This window comes from Crotalus tigris, unplaced genomic scaffold, assembly GCF_016545835.1.
Source record: "Crotalus tigris isolate CLP2741 ecotype Arizona unplaced genomic scaffold, ASM1654583v1 scf7180000017690.20705106771:4171800, whole genome shotgun sequence".
In the NCBI taxonomy this organism is placed as follows: domain Eukaryota; kingdom Metazoa; phylum Chordata; class Lepidosauria; order Squamata; family Viperidae; genus Crotalus; species Crotalus tigris.
The window spans coordinates 1,870,370-1,892,673 of record NW_024096569.1 but is presented as its reverse complement, the minus strand read 5'-3'; the positions used below and the strand labels follow the sequence as shown (position 1 = coordinate 1,892,673).

The following is a 22,304-nucleotide window of genomic DNA, read 5'->3' as shown; positions in this document are numbered from 1 at the left end:
CTCTCTCACACACACACACACACACTGAGTGGGGGAAGAGGACTGGCAGACCAAGGACAGGAGAGAGCCAATCCAAGAAGAATGTGTGTCAGCTAGTCGGAGAACAGCGTGAAGCCAGCTTGCCAGGTGAGCAGAAGATCGGAGAGAGGGAAAGAGAGAGAGAGAGAAAGAGAGAGAGAGAGAACTTATGCACAGCTGCCTCTATTTCTTTTTAATTAAACTCTTCAATCAAGCCCCCCCCCTCGCGCACGCGCGGGCACGTTTTACGGCTCCCAATGTTTTCTTTTCTCTGGGAAACGGGTCCAAGTGTCTCTTTGAGTGTTTAAGGTTGCCGACCCCTGGGTTAGGGTCATTGAAAGGTGAACTGCTGTGCGAAAAAATTACTGGACTACCATAAGAAAATGGATCGAAGAAATAATAGACCAACCCGTAGCCTGGAAACCAGAGATCTTTTTGTTGGGTATTTTAAACAGAAAATATAGTAAAGAAATACGGTACTTAATTTTACATATAATAATGGCGGCAAGAATAGCATAGGCACAGTGCTGGAAAAATGAGAATATACCATCAGAGGAAGAAGTGATAAGAAAAATCCTGGACTGTGCTGAGATGGACAAATTAACAAAAGAGATAAAAGAAAAGGAAGACACAGAGTACTATCTAACATGGAACAAGTGGTATGACTGGTTGGAGACTAGAAATAATAGAGGAGAATAAATATGGAAAGGGAAAAAGTGAAAATATGTGTATAAGAATGTATAATAATAATAATATGAATTATTCTTAGTAAGAAGTAGAATATGAAGGAAGAAAAATGTAAATAAGAAACAACGGGGCAATGACAAATATTCTAAAGACGAATAAGGGGGGAAATGTAAATAATAGAAGATTACCGTTGCATAATCGCTGTTAAAAAAGGGGGGAGGAGTATATACTGTGTGTGTATATGTGTGTTATGTTTTGCTTTGTTTTGTTTTGTTGGTTAAAAATAATAATAAAAAAAGAAAGAAAGATGAACTGCTGGTGGGAGTGGGGGATTGCGCGGGATGGTTGAGGGTTGGTGCTGTCTCCAGTTGGCTGAGCGGTTGATTTGGATTCTGAGGGGTTCGTGGGCTGGTTGTAGATCAAAGAAAGTGTGTTGTCCGGGGCAGAAGGATAACAACTGGATTTGCAAAACTCGTTCACCCGTGTTCCCTAGGTGGGTTTTCCCTCTGGACACTCGGCCGTTCAATCGGCGAGCTCCTTCCAACCCAAGGATGCATTACTCACGAAGGCCGGTGGACTCCATCCGCGAGGCCGTGTTGACCGTGTCCCCGAAGAGACAGTAGCGTGGCATGGTCAGTCCCACCACGCCAGCCACGCAGGGCCCTGTCAAGGACATCAGACAAATTCAGTTCCTTAAACTTTGGAAGTGGGTTTCAACCGCTTTTCGGTACCCGTCTTATTTTTAAGGAAGGGAAAGGCAGAGACCCACCAAAAAAAGGGACCTTCTTCGGCCTTGCCACGACAATCCTCATGACCTTACCAGAGTGCAAGCCGATGCGTATCCGGACAGGTACGTCTGGCATGTGGCGCATCCTGAAAGTGCCAACCGCACTGAGGATATCGAGGGACATGTTGGCGATTTCACCCGCGTGTCGGTTCCCGTTCCGTTTCGGCAGCCCGGAAGCCACCATGTAGGCGTCGCCAATGGTCTCCACCTGTCAGTCAGAACAGGAGCGGTGAAAACAGCCGAAAGGTCTTGAAAAAGGGGGGACTGGGCTTAGCCAAGGAGGTGGGAAGTGAGGCATCAAGCACTTGTAGTCAAAAATCACATTTAAGAGTTAAGCCACATTTGGGCAGTTAGTACAAAAATCAGGGGTAAAGTACCGGCTCTTGGAAACGGCATCAGTAACTTCCCAACCTCATTTATCAATGAGTTCAAGGCAGAGTCTCTCTGACTATTTAATAATTTCTTCCTGAGTTTGTTGTAGACAGAACAGAGCTACTCTTTATGACCTAATCTCCAAACAAATTCTTCTCTTAAGAAGAGTTGAAAGGGACTTTGGAGATCTTCTAGTCCAACCTCCCAAAGAGACCCTATACCATTTCAGACAAATGGTTGTCCAATCTCTCCTTAAAAACCTGCAGTGATGGAGTACCCACAACTTCTGCACGCAAGCCGTTCCACTGATTAATTGTTCTCACTATCAGGAAATTCCTTCTTAATTCCAGGTTGCTTCTCTCCTTGATTAGTTTCCATCTGTTGCTTCTTGTCCTGCCTTCAGGTGCTTTGGAGACTAGCTTGACTCCCTCTTCTTTGGGGCAGCCCCTGCGATATTGGAAGACTGCTATCATGTTCCCCCAGTCCTTCTTTTCATTAAACTAGACAAACCCAGTTCCTGCAACTGTTCTTTGTATGTTTTAGCCTCCAGCCCCCTCAACATCTTCGTGGCTCTTCTCTTCTCTTTTCCCTGTTGATTGTTTATATCTAATATTCCTCCCAATTCTTGATCAACCTCTCCTAACCTCTCACACTAGCAGAGATTGAATCTAAAAGAAGAGAGGTGTTTCAAACAAAAGCAACTTAGATTGATATGCACCACAGCCCTTTTTTTCCCATAAGGTCCTCCAACTTTGTAGAAATCTAGTTCCCCAGGCTTACATCTTCGCTTCCAAGAAGCATCAACTCGCTGAAAAGCCAACCAGCAGAGAATATGATCTTTGTACGAGGGCACCAAGCATCAAAGCCACCTATGGTAGTATCCTGTTCCTCCCCATCCCTGCCTCCACCAAGCTAACGCATTGCAATGAACAAGGATATCCATTCAATTTCGCAGCTATTCAGATTGTTGGACGAACAGGGACAAAAACAGCCAGGGAAGTGGTCGAAGCCTGGGAAAGTCAGTCAACAAGGAATGCTAATTTACCACCAGCGTATCAAGTGCTTAGGAGGTGACTGTGTGGCAGCACAAGGAAACAGCAACCAACGACTTAATAGCCAGCCTTCAATACCCCAATCAACAACTGTCACACACAACAGGCACCATATAAACACCACACATACAGATTACCCCAGAACACACAATCTGAGAAGTACCCTGAAGTTGGGCTCCAGTATGAGTCCAACAGCTCAGAATACCTAAACCTCTGGGTCCCGGTGACCGACTCAGATTGGATCCCGCAACATTATCCTGGGACACGGATATTCGCCTTCGTTCGCAAGCTATCTTCCGCCCATCACAATGATAACAAAGAAGACAGATCTATCTTTCACCTTGTAAACATCATGGGAGCCAATGATGGCATCAAAGAGGGTGTACAGATCGTTGAGCAGGTCAACCACTTCAATGGGTTCACTCATGGCCGAGATGGTGGTGAAGCCCACAATGTCGCTGAAATATAAGGTCACCTCTTCAAAATATTCGGGCTCTACTGGTGCACCCGTCTTCAGGGCCTCGGCCACAGAACTGGAGAGATGACAAGCAGAAATGTCAATTGATGGGGCCGATTAGCATGAAAATACCAAATAAATAATGCTGGGCAAATTTGCAAAAATATGGCAGTCTTGCAAAGTGGGCTTGCTCAACCTATTCCCTCCCAAATTTGTTTGAATAAAGGGATTCTTAGCCAGCATATTAACTGAATCTTTCAATAGATTAAGTTAAATAGAGTTAAGTTAAGTTAAGTTAAGTTAAGTTAAGTTAAGTTAAGTTAAGTTAAGTTAAGTTAAGTTAAGTTGTTACATTAAGTTATTGTTAAGTTGCTAAGTTAAGTTAAGTTGTTAAATTGTTGTTAAGTTAAGTTGTTAAGTCAAGTTTTAAGTTAAGTTGTTAAGTTGTTAAGTTGAATTGAGTTCAGTTGAGTTCAGTTGAGTTAAGTTGAGTTAAGTTGTTAAGTTAAGAAGTTAAGTTGTTAAGTTAAGTTGTTAAGTTGTTAAGTTAAGTTGTTAAGTTAAGTTAAATCAAGTTTTAAGTTAAGTTAAGTTGTTAAGCTGTTAAATTGTTAAGTTGTTAAGTTGAGTTGAGTTGAGTTGAGTTAGTTGAGTTCAGTTCAGTTGAGTTAAGTTGTTAAGTTAAGTTGTTAAGTTGTTATTATGTCAAGTTAAGTTATTAAGTTGTTAAGTTAAGTTGTTGTTAAGTTAAGTTGTTAAGTTAAGTCAAGTTTTAAGTTAAGTTAAGTAGTTAAATTGTTGTTGTTAAGTTGAGTTGAGTTGAGTTGAGTTAGTTGAGTTCAGTTCAGTTAAGTTGAGTTAAGTTGTTAAGTTAAATTGTTAAGTTGTTGTTAAGTTATTAAGTTAAATCAAGTTAAGTTGTTAAATTAAGTAAATTAAGTTAAGTTCAAGTTGGCAGGAAATCAATATCTGAATAACGGAACAACAGAGGTAAAAGGAACCTTAGAGGTCTTCTAGTCTACTCCAACCTGTTGTTCAAGCACAAGACCCTGTATCATTTCAGACAAATGGCGGTCTGGTCTCTTCTTAAAAAACTCCAATATTTGAGCACCCACAACCTCTAGAGGCAAGTGGTTCCACTGGTTAATTGTTCTCGCTGTCAGGAAGTTTCTCCTTAGTTCCAGGTTGCTTCTCTCCTTGCTTAGTTTCCATCCGTTGCTTCTTGTCCTGCCTTCAGGCGCTTTGGAAAATAGCTTGACTGCCTCTTCTTTGGGGCAGCCCCTGAGATACTGGAACACTGCCATCCTGTCCCCCCTCGTCCTTCTCTTCATTAAACTAGACATCCCCAATTCCAGCAACCGTTCCTTGTATGTTTTAGCCTCCAGTCCCCTGATCCTCTTTGTTGCTCTTCTCTGCACTCTTTCTAGAGTCTCAGCATCTTTTTTACATCGTGGCTTCCGTTCACGTTCTGGGTCTGAATGCCCCTTTGTTGCAAACATCCCCATGGCGTCTGAACCTCTTTCTACTTTAATTTGGATTCCTATTTGAGCAGAGGGTTGGTCTCGGGAACCTAACTGGAACCTGGCAATTCTGGGGGGGGGGGTCTGTAAATCTGTAGGACTCTCCGAGAACACCTGTAGTCGGGGACCTGGTCTCCACCTTCCCCACTGCAGATCTTTTGGATTTAGAGCAGCGGTTCTCAACCTGTGGGTCAGGACCCCATTTGGGGTCGAACGACCATTTCACAGGTCGCCAAACAACGCAGTCCGCCATTTTTTCCCCCTTTTCCTTAGCTGTGCTACTCCCTTTTATTCTATTGGCTTTTGAAAGCCAATAGAAGAGACTCTCTTGAATAGAGTCTAATTGTATTGGCTTTCAAAAGCCAGTAGGAATGGTCCAGGCTGTCTCTGCCCTGCTGAGCCCGCCAAAAGTCCCATTCTGCAAACGGCGCTGCAAGTTGTCCGCAGCGAAGGCGAGCTGTCTGGAAGTTTCCACCCCTCCCTGCTGAGCAACTACTAAAAATGTAAGTAAAAGAGGGCCAGGGGTGGGAGGTGGGAGGCCGGCGGGCGCACGGAGGGTTGCTGGCATGCGTGGGGCCCGGCGGATGCCTTACCTCCCTTGGGCTGGGCCAGCTGGTGGCCCAGCCGGTGGTCGCCCTGCGCCGTCACTGCCCCTTGCCAGTTACGGCCAGTGCAGGGGGCAGCACCATGCATGTGCGGCGCTCCCGGGCAGGGAAAGTCCTCCACTTATGACCGGTTGGGTAGTCCTCGACTTACGACCGGTTGGGGGTTGCGGCATTAAAAAGATTGAGAACCACTGATTTAGAGAGACTCACGGGGGCAGCATCTGCGTCAGCAACTTGTCGGTCTTCTGCTTCTCAACTTCCAGCTCTTCGGTCCTCTCCCGGATCAAGTCTTCCAAGTTGCTGGAATATTGCTCCAGCATGCGTAGCATGGAGTCGATGATGTTGGTCTTCCTGCCTTTGTTGATGCCCTTAAACTGTGGGAGAAGAACAGGAAGAGATAGAGAAGCCGAGTCTGTCGTTATATCTCAGTATTAAATGATATACGTACTGTCGTCGTTACGACAGATGAAACTCTTCAAAAGAACATTCGAGGCACTGTTCACCTTTGACACGTACTACATTTTTCTGTATGAAAGGGAGATTACAGAACAACAGAACGACAGAGTTGGAAGGGGCCTTAGAGGTCTTCTAGTCCAACCTCCAGCTCAAGCAGGAGAACCTATACCGTTTCAGACCAGGGACTGTCCAGTCTCTTCTTAAAACCCTCCAGGGATGGAGCGCCCACGATTTCTGGAGGCAAGTTGTTTCACTGGTTAATGGTTCTCGCTGTCAGGAAGTTTCTCGTTGGTTCCAGGGTTGCTTCTCTCTGTGAAGAGTTTGCATCCGTTGCTTCTGCTTTCAGCTGCTTTGGAGAAGAGATTGACCCCCCTCTTCACTGCGGCAGTCCCTCCAATATCAAATATTTAATATACAGCATATTTATTTAATATTTAAATATCTCTACATCTATCCATATCTATCTATCTATCTATCTATCTATTATTTGTCTGTCTATCTCTATAATCTATCACTATCTATCTATCTATTTATCTAACCAACCTATCTATCATCTATCTATCATTATCTATCTATCTATCTATCTATCTATCTATCTATCTATCTAACCAATCAACCTACCTACCTATTTGACTATCTATCTAACTATCTATCTATCTATCTATCTATCTATCTATCTATCTATCTATCTATCTATCCAACCTATCTATCATCTATCTATCATTATCTATCTATCTATCTATCATCTGTCTGTCTCTATGATCTATCACTATCTAGCTGTCTGTCTGTATCTATCTATCATTTGTCTATTTCTATGATCTCTATCTATCTATCTATCTATCTATCTATCTATCTATCTATCCAACCTATCTATCATCTATCTATCTCTATCTATCTATCTATCTATCTATCTATCTATCTATCTATCTATCATTATCTATCTATCATTATCTCTATCTATCTATCTATCTATCTATCTATCTATCTATCTATCTATTTATCTAACTTACCTACCTATCTTACCTACCTACCTATCTACTTACCTACCTACCTATCTATTTATCTATCTATCTATCTATCATCTATCATCTTGTCTAGTTTAATGAAAAGGACTGGGGGAACATGACAGCAGTCTTCCAACAGTTGAGGGGCTATCACAGGGAAGAGGTAGTCAAGCTATTCTCCAAAGCGCCTGAAGGCTGGACAAGAAGCAACGGACGGAAACTAATCAAGGAGAGAAGCAACCTAGAACTAAGGAGAGACTTCCTGACAGCGAGGACAATTAACCAGTGGAATAGCTTGCCACCAGATATTGTGGGCGCTCCATCACCGGAGGTTTTTAAGAAGAGATTGGACAGCCACTTGTCTGAAATGGTGTAGGATCTCCTGCCTGAGCAGGGGGCTGGACTAGAAGACCTCCAAGGTCCCTTCCAACTCTTGTTAGTCTGTGTTCTGACTCCTTCCCCCCGGTCACTTAGCCCCCGTTCCTGGGTTCACATCACCTGATCAAAGACTTGGTTGATGTTTGGTCTTCTTTCCGGCTGTTCGCTCCAGCATTCCTTCATCAGCTGGATGCATTCTACCGGCGCTTGGTCGATGGAGACCGAGGGACGGCAAAAAGGAGGGGGCTTCTTCACCTTCTTGATGATCTCTGCTTGGACAAAGACAAAATGCTCCAGACGTTCTCGGCACAAATCCCATCATTCCCCCTGGATACCCCCCACCAAAGGAATAGCTCCAACCCATACTAGTGTGGGAAGCATCCGTAGAAAATATGAAAAAGGCAGAATGTTGTATTTCCCCAAAGGATCTTAAAGGCAGAAACCAACCAACCACACACACACACACACACACACACACACACACACACCCAAGTCTCTCTGCCCCAAACAGAAACTAGCTCTGCATAAATGTAGATGTGATAATCTTGTCAGAAAGATGGGAGCCAGGAAGTTGATGGGATTAGAAACACAAAGACTCCTAGAATCAACAATCCCTCACACCAAAAAATCCAACACAGGACATAGTCATCAGCCACAGCCCCAGGGAAGCAGGATATGAACTTTGGGACACAATAGGATTCACCCACCACCATCAGAATACCAGAAAGGCACACTCAGACTCAGATCAAAGTCCGTGCCACAAGAACAACTCCAAACAAAAGCCCAAGAAGGTATAAAAACCCCCCACTCCCTGCTCCATGTGGTCGGTTTTTCCCAGAGCCATCTTGCTTGAGCAGGGGGCTGGACTAGAAGACCTCCAAGGTCCCTTCCAGCTCTAGCCTATTCTGAATTCTGAATTTTGTCTGGCTGTCCTCTTCAATATACTGCAACCTTCTTTCTAAAGCAATCTCCATTTTGATTATTCCCGGCTTGGACTGGACCCTGATGAAAGATTTTTCATTCAACAATAGGAACTGTGAAGGAACATAATATCTCTATTTCAGGTAGTCCTGGAATCACGACTATAATTGGGAGAGGAATTTAGTAATTTAAATTATTAAAGTTGCTGGTTGAAGGAGACACTCTGCCATCTTTCATGACTAAGGCGGGACTAGAACTCCCAGTCTCCTGATGATTGGTCCAAAGTCACCCAACTGACTCTCCTGCCTAAGGCAGAGCTAGAACTCCCAGTCTCCTCCTGATTGGCCCAAAGTCACCCAGCTGACTCTCCTGCCTAAGGCGGGACTAGAACTCCCAGTCTCCTGCTGATTGGTCCAAAGTCACCCTGTCCCCTTTCATACTTAAGGCAGAGCTAGAACTCCCAGCCTCCTGCTGATTGGCCCAAAGTCACCCAGCTGACTCTCCTGCCTCAGGCGGGACTAGAACTCCCAGTCTCCTGGTGATTGGTCCAAAGTCACCCTGTCCCCTTTCATACTTAAGGCAGAGCTAGAACTCCCAGTCTCCTGCTGATTGGCCCAAAGTCACCCAGCTGACTCTCCTGCCTCAGGCGGGACTAGAACTCCCAGTCTCCTGGTGATTGGTCCAAAGTCACCCTGTCCCCTTTCATACTTAAGGCAGAGCTACAACTCCCAGTCTCCTGCTGATTGGCCCAAAGTCACCCCGCTGACTCTCCTGCCTAAGGCGGGACTAGAACTCCCGGCCTCCTGGCGATTGGCCCAAAGTCACCCAGCTTTTGTGCCTCAGGCGCGTTCACCGCTTGCTTCTCTACGTGATCTCATATCTTAATAGGCAAAACGATTCCGGTACAACCGGGTTACAGGGAAGAAAAATTATCGATATTGGGAAGAGCACAAGGTTGGCACCCAAAGCACGGTCCTCTCCCGGTCTGGGACATAGGCAGAAGGACCACCGTTAACCAGGAACGAAGCCACAAAGCCAGAAGGACCGGCGTTTGCTCTGGGTCCAAGCCAGCAGGTGGGCTTCCCACCTCTGCGAGGACCTGAGAGATGGGACAACTGGGTCTTCTGATGCCAACCCCCGAACCACAACTGGCCTTCTCTTCCTCGGTCTCCTCTCATTACCTTCCGGGCTCATCTCCAGCATGCAGTAAGGCGCCGCGCGGCAAATGACTTCTTGAATAATGATGGAGATACTGTAAATGTCTCCCCGGAAGGTGCCTTTCCGTTCCAGCGCCGGGTTCCTCAGCAATTCTGGCGCCGTCCAGAAACGGTCTGGTGGAATAAAATCGGGGGGGGGGAGGGGTTGGGCTAGAAGACCTCCAAGGTCCCTTCCCGCTCTTCTAATCTATTCACGCTGTTCTAAATGCAAACCGGAAACATTGAGGACTACAGGAACCATCTGGCCTTCAGCTTGAGTCGCAGACAACTCAGAACCTCATCCCCCAACAGCCTGGCGCCCGTCTTCAACAGGGGAGGGACCCAGGGCAGAAGACATCCTGCAGCCAAGAAGGCTCCACACCCATTTGCACCGCTCAGGTGACCCTGAGGACACAGGTAAACCTCCAATAGGCCTCAATGGCTCTCTAAACCAGTGGTTCTCAACCTTTTTAATGCCACGACCCCCAACTGGTCGTAAGTTGAGGACTACTCAACCGGTCGTAAGTCGAGGGCTACTCAACTGGTGCAGCACCATTTGCAGAATGGGACTTTTGATGGGCTCAGCAGGGCAGAGACAGCCTGGACAATTCCTATTGGCTTTGGAAAGCCAATAGAATTAGACTCTATTCAAGAGAGTCTGTTCTATTGGCTTTCAAAAGCCAATAGAATAAAAGGGAGGAGCACAGCTAAGGAAAAGGGAGAAAAAAATGGCGGACTGCGTTGTTTGGCGACCCCCGTGAAATGGTCGTTCGACCCCAAATGGGGTCCCGACCCACAGGTTGAGAACCACTGATCTAAAAGAAGGCAAAGGGCCAGCTGTTTGAAAGGAATATAAATCTTTCCATTCCCCACCAATCCAGTTAGTTAATGAAGCTTCTGGGATGGGAAGCGAAACGTCTTCAAAGAGAAAAACAACAAAGTCCAGTTTGTCTCCTGGAAAAAAGCACTTTTGGGACAACCACCACCTGGATAACTGAGAATCTCCGTAGACATTTAGGACAGGGGTGGGCAACCTTGGCTCTTTTAGGACTCGTGGACTTCAACTCCCAGAATTCCCCAGCCAGCATGAGGGAACTATGGCTCCCTTGATGACTCGTGGACTTCAACTCCCAGGATTCCTGAGCCAGCGTGAGGGAACTATGACCCTTTGATGACTGGTGGACTTCAACTCCCAGAATTCCTTAGCCAGCGTGAGGGAACTATGACCCTTAGATGACTCGTGGACTTCAACTCCCAGAATTCCTGAGCCAACAAGGGGGAACTATGGCCCCCCTCATGACTTGCGAACTTCAACTCCCAGAATTCCTGAGCCAACAAGGGGGAACTATGGCCCCCTTTATGACTTGTTGACTTCAACTCCCAGAATTCCCCAGCCAGCGTGAGGGAACTATGGCCCCCTTTATGACTTGTGGACTTCAACTCCCAGAATTCCCCAGCCAGCGTGAGGGAACTATGGCCCCCTTTATGACTTGTGGACTTCAACTCCCAGAATTCCCCAGCCAGTGTGAGGGAACTATGGCCCTCTTTATGACTTGTGGACTTCAACTCCCAGAATTCCTGAGCCAACAAGGGGGAACTATGGCTCCCTTGATGATTCGTGGACTTCAACTCCCAGAATTCCTGAGCCAGCATGGCTCAGCTTGGAAACCTCTCCCTTTCCCCTCAGCATGGCTGGCTCAGGAATTCTGGGATTTAATTTATTTAATTTATTTATGAGACTTATATACCGCTTTAAGTGCAAGCGGTGTACACCAGTAAGCAATGTGTGTGTGTGTGTGTGTGTGTGTGTGTGTGTGTGTGTGTGTATATATATATATATATATATATATATGCAATGTGTGTGTGTGTGTGTGTGTGTATGTGTGTGTGTGTGTGTGTGTGTATATATATATATATATATATATATATATATATATATATATATATAGACACACACACACACACACACCGGCTGAGTCAACCTTGAGCCGGTGAGATTTGAACCGCTGACCTGCTGAACACAGTCAGCTAAAGTGGCCTGCACTCTAACTTTTATGACTCTAACACGAGTCATAAAAGAGCCACGGTTGCCTACCCCTGATTTAGGACTTCAGTTTCTTTTTTTCAGTGCTGTCGCCACTTCGAATGGTCACCAAATGAATTGTTGAAAGTCGAGGACCACCTATATGTCCTAGACTTTTTATCAGCCCACCTAATTCCCTCCTCATTCCCATGTTTCCCTACTGACCCTCAGGCTTCATCGGATCCCGGGTCACTTTCTGAGCTTCCAACAATTCATTGTATCCATGATCCGTGACTTTCAGGACAAAACGGCCGTCCACCACGCAGTTCCGAGACTTCAGCCGGCCGTGAGGGAATTCCTGATGGTGCAAATACTTCATTCCCTGAAGGAGGGGGGGGGGAAAAAAGAAGAAGAGGTGAGTGGGTCTGGCCCACGTCGAAATGCGGGTAAGTCCTCGTTGAGCGACCACAGTTAGCACCAGCAATTTAGTCACTAAACAAAGCAAAACCAGGATTCTGCTTACGATCATTCAGCTCTCCTTTGCTTTTCGGGCCCGTGAAGGTTATAAAAATACCGGTCGTCCTCCATTTACATCCATAATCGAGCCCAAAATTTATGTCGCTAAGCGAGACATTTGTTAAGTGAGTTTTGCCCTATTTTACGACTTTTTCTTGTCGTGGTTGTTAAGCGAATCGCTGCAGTTGTTAAGTTAGTAACCCGGTTGTTCGGTGATTCTGGCTTCCCCGTTGACTTTGCTTGTCGGAAGGTCGCAAAAGGGGATTACGTGACTCCGGGACACTGCGACCGACATATGTATGAAACAGAGTGGCCGAACGTCTGAATATTGGTCCCATGACCATGGGGATGCTGCAACGGTCGTAAATGTGAAAACCGGTCATAAATCTTTTTTTTCAGTGCCGTTGTAACTTTGAATGGTCATTAAATGAACTGTTATAAGTTTCTCCTGCCTGAGCAGGGGGCTGGACTAGAAGACCTCCAAGGTCCCTTCCAGCTCTATTCTATTCTATTCTATTCTATTCTATTCTGTTCTATTCTATTCTATTCTATTCTGTATTTTATTATTCTATTCTATTCTATTCTATTCTATTCTATTCTATTCTGTATTTTATTATTCTATTCTATTCTATTCTATTCTGTATTTTATTATTCTATTCTATTCTGTTCTGTTCTGTTCTGTAATTCTATTCTATTCTTATTCTTATTCTATTTTTATGTTATTCTATTCTATTCTGTATTTTATTATTCTATTCTATTCTATTCCATTCAATTCCTTATTCCATTCCATATAATCTATTCTAGTCTAGTCTAGTCTAGTCTATTCCATATTTTCTGTTCTATTCTATTCTGTAATTCTATTCCATTCCATTCCATTCTATTCTATTCTTATTCTATTTTTATGTTATTCTATTCTGTTCTATTCTATTCTATTCTATTCTTATTCTTATTCTATTTTTATGTTATTCTATTCTGTTCTATTCTATTCTATTCTATTTTTATTCTTATTCTATTTTTATGTTATTCTATTCTATTCTATTCCATTCCATATATTCTAGTCTAGTCTAGTCTAGTCTAGTCTATTCCATATTTTCTGTTCTATTCTATTCTGTAATTCTATTCCATTCTATTCTATTCTATTCTATTCTATTCTATTCTATTCTATTCTATTCTATTCTATTTTTATTCTTATTCTATTTTTATGTTATTCTATTCTATTCTATTTGTATTTTACTGTTCTATTCTGTATTTTATTATTCTATTCTTATTCTTATTCTATTTTTATGTTATTCTATTCTATTCTATTCTAAGTCATGGACTACCTCTGTGAGGATTGGTTGTGAAGTTACTTTATCATGACCACTGTAACTATGAACAGTCACTGAACGAGGCAGTCACTAACTGAGGACTGCATGTTCTTTCTGATCAGGGCAATCCATACAATTATATGAGGACTCTATGCCATCATAATCTCAGGAAGAAAACATTCTGGTCATCCTAAAAAATATTTTTAACTATCAGTGGGTTTTCCTACACGTTCTCCCTCTTAGAACCATGTTTGATCATGATAGGCAGATCTCTCCATGTCTGAAACCTTGAATTTGTTTCTTAAGAGCTTCAGATGCCCACAGGTCCTGATTGATAGTGGTTGAAAGCAAGAACTGAGAACGTTCTTCAAGTCCTCCAGAAGCTACTGCAGGAAAGATCTGCACATTCTCTAACAGGCCATCCTTAATGGTCCCAAAGTTGTCTATCTCTACCAACTTTGAGGGCCCATTTCTTCAAGTCCTCCAGTAGCTACTGTAGGAACCATCTTCGAATTCTCTAGCTGGGCCATCCTTAATGGTCCCAAAGTTGTCCATCTCTACCAACTTTGAGGGCCATCAATTTCTTCAAGTCTTCAAGTCCTCCAGAAGCTACTGCATGAAAGATCTGCACATTCTCTAGCAGGCCATCCTTGATGGTCCCAATGTTGTCCATCTCTACCCACTTTGAGGGCCCATTTCTTCAAGTCCTCCAATAGCTACTGTAGGAATCATCTTCGAATTCTCTAGCTGGGCCATCCTTAATGGTCCCAACGTTGTCCATCTCTACCCACTTTGAGGGCCACCAACTTCTTCAAGTCTTCAAGTCCTCCAGAAGCTACTGCAGGAAAGATCTGCACATTCTCTCGCTGAGCCATCCTTGAGGGTCTCAAAGTGGTCCATCTCTACCAACTTTGAGGACCACCCACTTCTTCGAGTCCTCCAGTAGCTACTGTAGGAACCATCTGCGAATTCTCTAGCTGGGCCATCCATACTGGTCCCAAAGTTGTCCATCTCTACCAACTTTGAGGGCCACCAACCCTTTTCTCAACGCGGGTGAATGAACGTTCCTCATCCCAGCCTCATGTTTCTGCTAAGCTCAGGACAGCTAAATCTCTTTCCCGGGCACCTTGATAAGGTCCAGCAGCAAGGAGGATTTGAACATCCAGTCCAGTTTCATGTCCTCGTTACGGAGAAGGTCCTCGAGACTCCCGCGGGCGCAGTGCTGTGAGACGACAGCAAAAATCCCAGTGTCATGGAAGAAGCCTATAAAGAGGTTCAGGTTTTCGTGTCTCAGGTCCCGCAGCTGAACGTGGGGAAGAACAAAAGGGAATAAGAAGTGAGAGTCTTCCCGCACCCAGGATGGTGGGAATGGCTAGAAAAGTTTCCGGTAGAAGGCCGCCTTGTCTGTTTGAAGAGGCTGGACAGTCACTTGTCTGAGATGCTATAGGTTCTCCTGCTTGAGTAGGGGTCTGGACTAGAAGACCTCCAAGGTCCCTTCCAGCTCTGTTCTATTCTATTCTATTCTATTCTACTCTACTCTACTCTATTCTATTCTATAATAATAATAATAATAAAGTTGGAAGGGACCTTGGAGGTCATCTAGTCCAACACCCTACTCAGGCAGGAAACCCTATACCATTTCAGACAAATGGCTGTCCAGTCTCTTCTTAAAAACTTCCAGTGTTGGAGCATTCACAGCTTCTGGAGGCAGGTTGTTCCACTGGTTAATTGTTCTAACTGTCAGGAAGTTTCTCCTTATATTCCAGGTTGCTTCTCTCCTTGGTTAGTTTCCATCCGTCGCTTCTTGTCCTGCCTTCAGGCACCTTGGAAAATAGCTTGACTCCCTCTTCTTTGGGGCAGCCCCTGAGATATTGGAACGCTGCTATCATGTCCACTCTCGTCCTTCTCTTCGTTAAACTAGACATACCCAATTCCAGCAGCCGTTCCTTATATGTTTTAGCCTCCAGTATTCTATTCTATCCCATAATTCTATTCTATTCTATTCTATTCTATTCTATTCTATTCTATTCTATTCTATTCTATTCCATTTTCTATTCTATTCTATTCTATTCTATTCTATTCTATTCTATTCTATTCCATTTTCTATTCTATTCTATTCTATTCTATTCCATTTTCTATTCTATTCTATTCCATTTTCTATTCTATTCTATTCTATTCCATTTTCTATACTATACTATACTATACTATACTATACTATACTATTCTATTCTATTCTATTCTATTCTATTCTATTCTATTCCTGGAGGTGGGGTCAAGAAGGGAATTAGCCTGGAGTCATTACATTCCCATAAGCATTCTAAGTCAAACCCCTCTTGAATTCTATTAACTCTTATCTAGTGCCAAATTAATTCTGACTCTTAGCTCACTAGATCCTTGTGTGAAGCCATGAGCAATAAATCAGTTTAACTGGAACTTAATGTGATACTGATTCTTCGCACCGGACACGGAAGAAGCCGCTACCTGCTGACTGAAATTTCTTAGCCCATGAGACAGAGGAGGGCGAAAATACAGAGAGTCCTCGAATTACAAACACACATTGAGCCCAACATTTCTGTTGCTAAGCCAGGCCGTCGTTAAGCTAATTTTGTCCCGTTTTATGACCTTTCCTGCCATCGTTGTTAAGCGAATCACGGCAAGCGGTTGTTAAGTATCCGTCCGGCTTCCCTGTGGACTTTGCTCAGCAGAAGGTCGGCAAAGGGGACGACGGGGCGCTGCAACCGTCACAAAACGTGAGTCAGTTGTCAAGCATCTGGATTTTGGGGAGGCTGTGATGGTCGTAAGTGTGAAACACGGTTGTAAGTTGTCGTCGTTTTTCCCCAGTACGTTTGTAACTTAGAACGTTTGCTAAATCAACTGTTGGAAGGCAAGGAATAGCCAACACTCCAGAAGACAGGCTTAAGATACAGGAGGACCTGGACAGACTTGAACACTGAGCGCTGTCTAACAAAATGAAATTCAAGGATGAAAAAAGTAAGGTTCTCCATTTCGGCAAGGAAAACCAAATGTACAGGTTTAGTATAGGGGGTACCTTGCTCAATAGTAGCAACTGCGAGAGGGACCTCGGAGTCCTAGTGGACAATCACTTAAATAGGAGCCAGCCGTGTGCTGCAGCTGCCAAAAAAGCCAACACAGTGCTAGGCTGCATGAACAGAGGGATAGAATCAAGATCACGTGAAGGGTTAATACCACTTTACAAGGCCTTAGTAAGGCCACACTTGGAATACGGCGTCCAGTTTTGGTCACCACAATGCAAAAAAGATGTTGAGAGTCTAGAAAGAGTGCAGAGAAGAGCAACAAAGATGATCAGGGGACTGGAGGCTAAAACATAGAAGGAACAGTTGCTGGAATTGGGGATGTCTAGTTTAACGAAGAGAAGGACGAGGGGGGACAGGATAGCAGTGTTCCAATATCTCAGGGGCTGCCCCAAAGAAGAGGGAGTCAAGCTATTCTCCAAAGCGCCTGAAGGCAGGACAAGAAGCCACAGGTGGAAACTGGTCAAGGAGAGAAGCAACCTAGAACTAAGGAGAAGCTTCCTGACAGTGAGAACAATTAACCAGTGGAACAACTTGCCTCCAGAAGCGGTGAACGCTCCAACACTGGATGCTTTGAAGAAGAGACTGGGCAGCCATTTGTCTGAAATGGTGTAGGGTTTCCTGCCTGAGCAGGGGGTTGGACTTGATGACCTCCAAGGTCCCTTCCAACTTTATTATTATTACCTGCACAGGGAAAGCCTCGTTCCTGGTTGAAACGTCAACCAGGAATGATTGTGTAGGACTATCTATCTACCCATTTTGAGAAGAAAGCTCTTCAAGAACTCACCTTGCAAAAAACTTTTTCCGTGGTTGTTTTGACTTCTATGCTCTTTCCTCCAGGGAATCTTTTCAGCCACACCCAGTCACCCTAAAGGTGGGGGACAGGGAGACAAGGAAGGGCACATATGGTGACTTTCAACCGTCGCGAGGGATCAAAAAAAGAACAGTGTCAATCCAAGCTGATGGGTTAGCCCAGAGTCCCCAACCTATGGGCAGCGGCGCTCTACCGGGCTGTGGAATCTTGGCTGCCAGGCTGCATGGGTAGCTGGGCAGTGCACGTGCGTGTGTGTGTGCTCACCCCCCCCCTTGTGCCACCATTGCCGTAAGTGTTGTGCAGGCGGTGGCAGTGCTGCTAGTATCGCCATTGCCATGAACCTTCCGCGGGAGGCAGCAGCAACACGAGAAGCAGGTGGGCCACACCATGATCCTCATAGGGGGCGGTAGCAAGAGCCTTGTGCTGAGGCAGCATCCCTGTGGGCCGCTGCGCAATCCTCGTGCGGGGCAGCAGCACGAACCTCGCGCCAGAGCAGTGGCACGAACCTCACACCAGGGCGGCACCACTTCGGGCAGCAACATGAGCCTTGTGCTGGTGGTAGCATTGCCACAAGCCTGGTGGCAGTGGCACCACAAGCCTCACACCGTCACCGGCGTCGCTGAGAGTCTCGCGTGCATGCTCGCAGCCCCGTTTGCGTGGTACGCGTGCTCGCGGCCTGTTTGTATGCGCACGCGCACGTGTGGCCACATTCACATTTGTGCACGTGCGCGTAAGGCACCTGCCCCTTCCCTCTCCCACCGGGCCGCCAATCCAAAAAGGTTGGTGACCCCTGGGTTAGGCTAACCAAGCGGTTTCGTAAAGACATTAAACAACAAAGAGGAGAGGACCCAGCCCTTGGACAATCCACAGTGGACCAACTAACAAGGTTTCAAACCCCAATCCTTCGTGACTTTCCCATGAAAGATGATGAACTCTGGAGTTGAGCCTTCTTCTTAATGTTCCACAATTGATGTTCACAGCCTTGCTCCACCATATTCTGTTGAGTAGGGGGCTCCAAACTTTGCAGGAAATGGCTGTACATCTGAGGTCCCTCCTGTAGGCCCTCTACCCCCACCACCCAATACTGAAAGAATTTGGGACCAGACATGACGCAGGAAGGGATATGTCTTCACCTCAAACACAGCTAAGCTGTTCTTCTGATCTGCCCCATTTTTCAAGCTTTTCTTCTCCGAGCAATTTCCCCCAGGACTGTTATCCGTCTTCTAGGGAGGAAGGAGACAAATCAGGGTAAACTAAAGAACGCTCTGAAATAATATTATTGAGCAACCGTTAAGAACAAGACAGGTGGACGTAACCTTGGGTAGATGCATCTCTATCTTGATGGTCCCAAAGAACAAGAAAAGTGGACGTAACCTTGGGTAGATACATCTACATCTTGATGGTCCCAAAGAACAAGAAAAGTGGACGTAACCTTGGGTAGATACATCTACATCTTGATGGTCCCAAAAAACAAGAAAAGTGGACGTAAACTTGGGTAGATACATCTACATCTTGATGGTCCCAAAAAACAAGAAAAGTGGACGTAACCTTGGGTAGATACATCTACATCTTGATAGTCCCAAAGAACAAGAAAAGTGGACATAATCTTGGGTACATACATCTACATCTTGATGGTCCGAAAGAACAAGAAAAGTGGATGTAAACTTGGAAACATAAATCTACATCTTGATAGTCCCAAAGAACAAGAAAGGTGGACGTAATCTTGGGTACATCTACATCTTGATGGTCCCAAAAAACAAGAAAAGTGGACGTAACCTTGGGTAGATACATCTACATCTTGATGGTTCCAAACAACAAGAAAAGTTGCTGCAACCTTGGGTAGATACAACTACATCTTGATAGTCCCAAAGATCAAGAAAAGTGGACTTAACATTGGGTAGATACATCTACATCTTGATAGTCCCAAAGAACAAGAAAAGTGGACGTAATCTTGGGTATATACATCTACATCTTGATGGTCCGAAAGAACAAGAAAAGTGGATGTAAACTTGGGAACATAAATCTACATCTTGATAGTCCCAAAGAACAAGAAAAGTGGACGTAACCTTGGGTAGATACATCTACATCTTGATGGTTCCAAACAACAAGAAAAGTTGCTGCAACCTTGGGTAGATACAACTACATCTTGATAGTCCCAAAGATCAAGAAAAGTGGACTTAACATTGGGTAGATACATCTACATCTTGATAGTCCCAAAGAACAAGAAAAGTGGACGTAATCTTGGGTATATACATCTGCATCTTGATGGTCCGAAAGAACAAGAAAAGTGGATGTAAACTTGGGAACATAAATCTACATCTTGATAGTCCCAAAGAACAAGAAAAGTGGACATAATCTTGGGTACATATATCTACATCTTGATAGTCCCAAAGAACAAGAAAAGTGGACATAACCTTGGGTAGATACATCTACATCTTGATGGTCCCAAAAAACAAGAAAAGTGGACGTAACCTTGGGTAGATACATCTGTATCTGGATGGTGCCAAAGTTGGCCATCTCTACCAGCTTTGCAAGGCCAGCGACAGTGGTCTTTTGACACCACCTCTTTTCTTGCATTGATCTGAGTCGGCCATTATTCACTCAGCCCGGTCTCTGATTTTGGAGTGCTTTACTCAATAATCACAACCTCCCATCGCCAGGGGGTTGTGTTCTTCTCAAGGTTACGGCGTAAAAACTTGTTTACCTTCCTGCCGCTCGGGAGGTCGATGAAGGTCAGGTCCTCCGCGGTCAGGGCAATTTTGTTGGGTCCCTTCGTGAGCCTGGCATGCTGAAGCTGGCACCTGTGAAAAGGGAGGCGAGAAATTAAAAATATCGGAAATGAAAAACGGTCGCCCGTAGCCGAAGCAGGGAGGGGCAGACAACGTCCCATATGACTCCCAAACACCATTCTGGAGTGGGGACTCATAAGAGGATCACGTGAAACTCACCGAAGATAGTAAGCCAGAACAGATCCACCCAGGAACAAGAGAGTAACAATGAGGAAGAAGAGGAAAACAAAACGGACACCCACGCCTGGAAAGAGGAAGAAGAAAAAACACTTATTTTCTTTGGACTGAGGTCCACCATCATTAAGACAAGTGGATTTATTTTATTTATTTTATTTTTAAAATTTATAAGCCGCCCCACTCCCAAAAGACTCTGGGCGGCTAACAATAAAAAACACATAAAACATAACAAAACAACAATACAAAAACAATCATCCAGGGGTCAGGTTTTATAAACCCCAGGCCTGCCGGAAAAGCCAGGTCTTAAGTAGCTTACGGAAGACCAACAGGGTGGGAGCGGTCCTAATCTCTGGGGGGAGCTGATTCCAAAGCGTGGGCGCCATCACAGAGAAGGCCCTCCTCCGCGGCCCCGCCAAATGGCACTGCTTGGCCGACGGGGCCCGAAGGAGGCCCAGCCTGTGGGATCTAACCGGACGTAGGGAACTATGAGGTAGTAGGCGGTCTCGCAAATAGCCTGGCCCTGAGCCATATGGGACTTTAAAGGTAATGACCAACACCTTGAATTGGACCCGGAGACCAATAGGCAACCAGTGCAGCTCACGGAGGATAGGTGTAACGTGGGTGTATCGAGGAGCACCCACTATCACTCACGCGGCTGCATTCTGGACCAACTGTAGTCTCCGAATACTTTTCAAGGGTAGCCCCATGTAGAGCGCGTTGCAGTAGTCCAACTGGATGTCCCATTTCCTCTTAAAAGCCTCCAATGTTGGAGCACCCACCACTTCTGGTGGCCAGCTGTTCCGCTGGTTCATTGTTCTCACCGTTGGGAAGTTTCTCCTTGATTCCAGGTTGCTTCTCTCCTTGAGTTCGAACTACTTTATTGTTCTAAGCCTACTTTACAGGAACCTCCCCAGACTGGCTGCTTTCGCCTCTGAAAGGCTACACAAGGCTACACAAGGCTAAAGGCATTGAAGGGCAGTCACACAGAGCTTACACAGAATTAACAGAGTTGGAGGGGACCTTAGAGGTCGTCTAGTCCAGCCCCCTGCTCAAGCAGTAGACCCTATTCCAGTGATGGCCAACCTTTTAGAGACCGAGTGCCCAAACTGCAACTTATTTATCGCCGGGTGCCAGGTGGGCATGGCCCACTGGGTGGCCATGGCCGTGGTGGTCATGGCAGACTGGGTGGGTGTGGCCAAGGTGGGTGTGGTCACCTTGATGTTGCTCATGGGGAGGGATGCCTGTGGGGGCCGGGCAGGGTTGGGGGAGATCCAGGGGGTCTCTGGGGCGGTGGGCAGGAGCCTCGTCCTGTGGGGTAAGGCGAGGTGGGGCTGGGGTGCCATTGTCGTAGGGCAAGGAGAGGCAGGGGCCGGGGCAGCTGCTGCCTGACACCATCGGCCCCCACACACAGAGGCCAATGAGCGCATGGGGGCCAACAGTGTCCGTCAGCAGCCACAGCCTGCCGGCCTTTCGACTGGCGCATTCTGGGGCTCCGCAGCCTGCCACCAGCAGTTCAGAGAAGCCGCCACTGAGCTGGACGGACAACCGACAGCTGAGGAGACGATGCAGCGGGTCGTGCCCGGGAAAAGGAGAGCATACAAGGCCAGGAGGGAGGGGACGGGGGGGGAGGGAAACCAGCCGTGCTGGGATGCATCCGGCCATGTGGGATCTCGACGAGTTAGCAGGTGGCTGGTTGAAGAGGAACGGTTGCCATCTCCAGAGCATGGCACGCGTGCCCACAGAGAGGGATCAAAGTGCTGCCTCTGGCACGCGTGCCATAGATTCGTCACCACTGCCCTATTCCATTTCAGACAGGGAGTGAGAGAAGGAAGGAAGGGAGGGAAGGAAGGAAGAAAGGAAGGAGATGGGAATGAGAAGGAGGGAGGGAGGAGGGAGGAAAAGAAAGAAAGAAGGAAGGAAGGAAGGAAGGAAGGAAAGAAGGAAGGAAGGAAGGAAGGAAGGAAGGAAGTTGATGGGAATGAGAAGGAAAGGGAGGGAGGGAGGAAGGCAGGAAGGAGATGGGAATGAGAAGATTGGAGGAAGGGAAAATGGGAGGAAGGAAGGAAGGAAGGAAGGAAGGAAGGAAGGAAGGAAGGAAGGAAGGAAGGAAGGAAGGAAGGAAGGAAGGAAGGAAGGAATTTGATGGGAATGAGAAGAAAAGAGAGGGAGGAA

The 22,304-nt window shown here is 45.8% G+C and overlaps 1 protein-coding gene across 4 annotated transcripts in view; it reads right to left on the bottom strand.

Annotated features, from left to right (window-relative positions):
• The window catches only part of GUCY2D (guanylate cyclase 2D, retinal), a 51,027-nt gene that overhangs the window by 7,916 nt on the left and 20,807 nt on the right, over positions 1–22,304 (bottom strand). For 3 of the 4 annotated variants that reach the window (XM_039337970.1, XM_039337971.1, XM_039337969.1), the window contains exons 5-16: positions 20,115–20,199; positions 19,871–19,967; positions 18,300–18,389; positions 17,140–17,220; positions 14,426–14,602; positions 11,702–11,858; positions 9,439–9,588; positions 7,457–7,605; positions 5,709–5,872; positions 3,257–3,449; positions 1,526–1,700; positions 1,270–1,368 (exon numbers count right to left, since the gene is read on the bottom strand). In XM_039337970.1, the coding sequence (XP_039193904.1) occupies positions 1,270–1,368; positions 1,526–1,700; positions 3,257–3,449; positions 5,709–5,872; positions 7,457–7,605; positions 9,439–9,588; positions 11,702–11,858; positions 14,426–14,602; positions 17,140–17,220; positions 18,300–18,389; positions 19,871–19,967; positions 20,115–20,199 (1,617 nt within the window). The remainder of the gene's footprint in view (positions 1–1,269; positions 1,369–1,525; positions 1,701–3,256; positions 3,450–5,708; positions 5,873–7,456; positions 7,606–9,438; positions 9,589–11,701; positions 11,859–14,425; positions 14,603–17,139; positions 17,221–18,299; positions 18,390–19,870; positions 19,968–20,114; positions 20,200–22,304) is intronic. The other variant, XM_039337972.1, reaches the window with a different exon arrangement.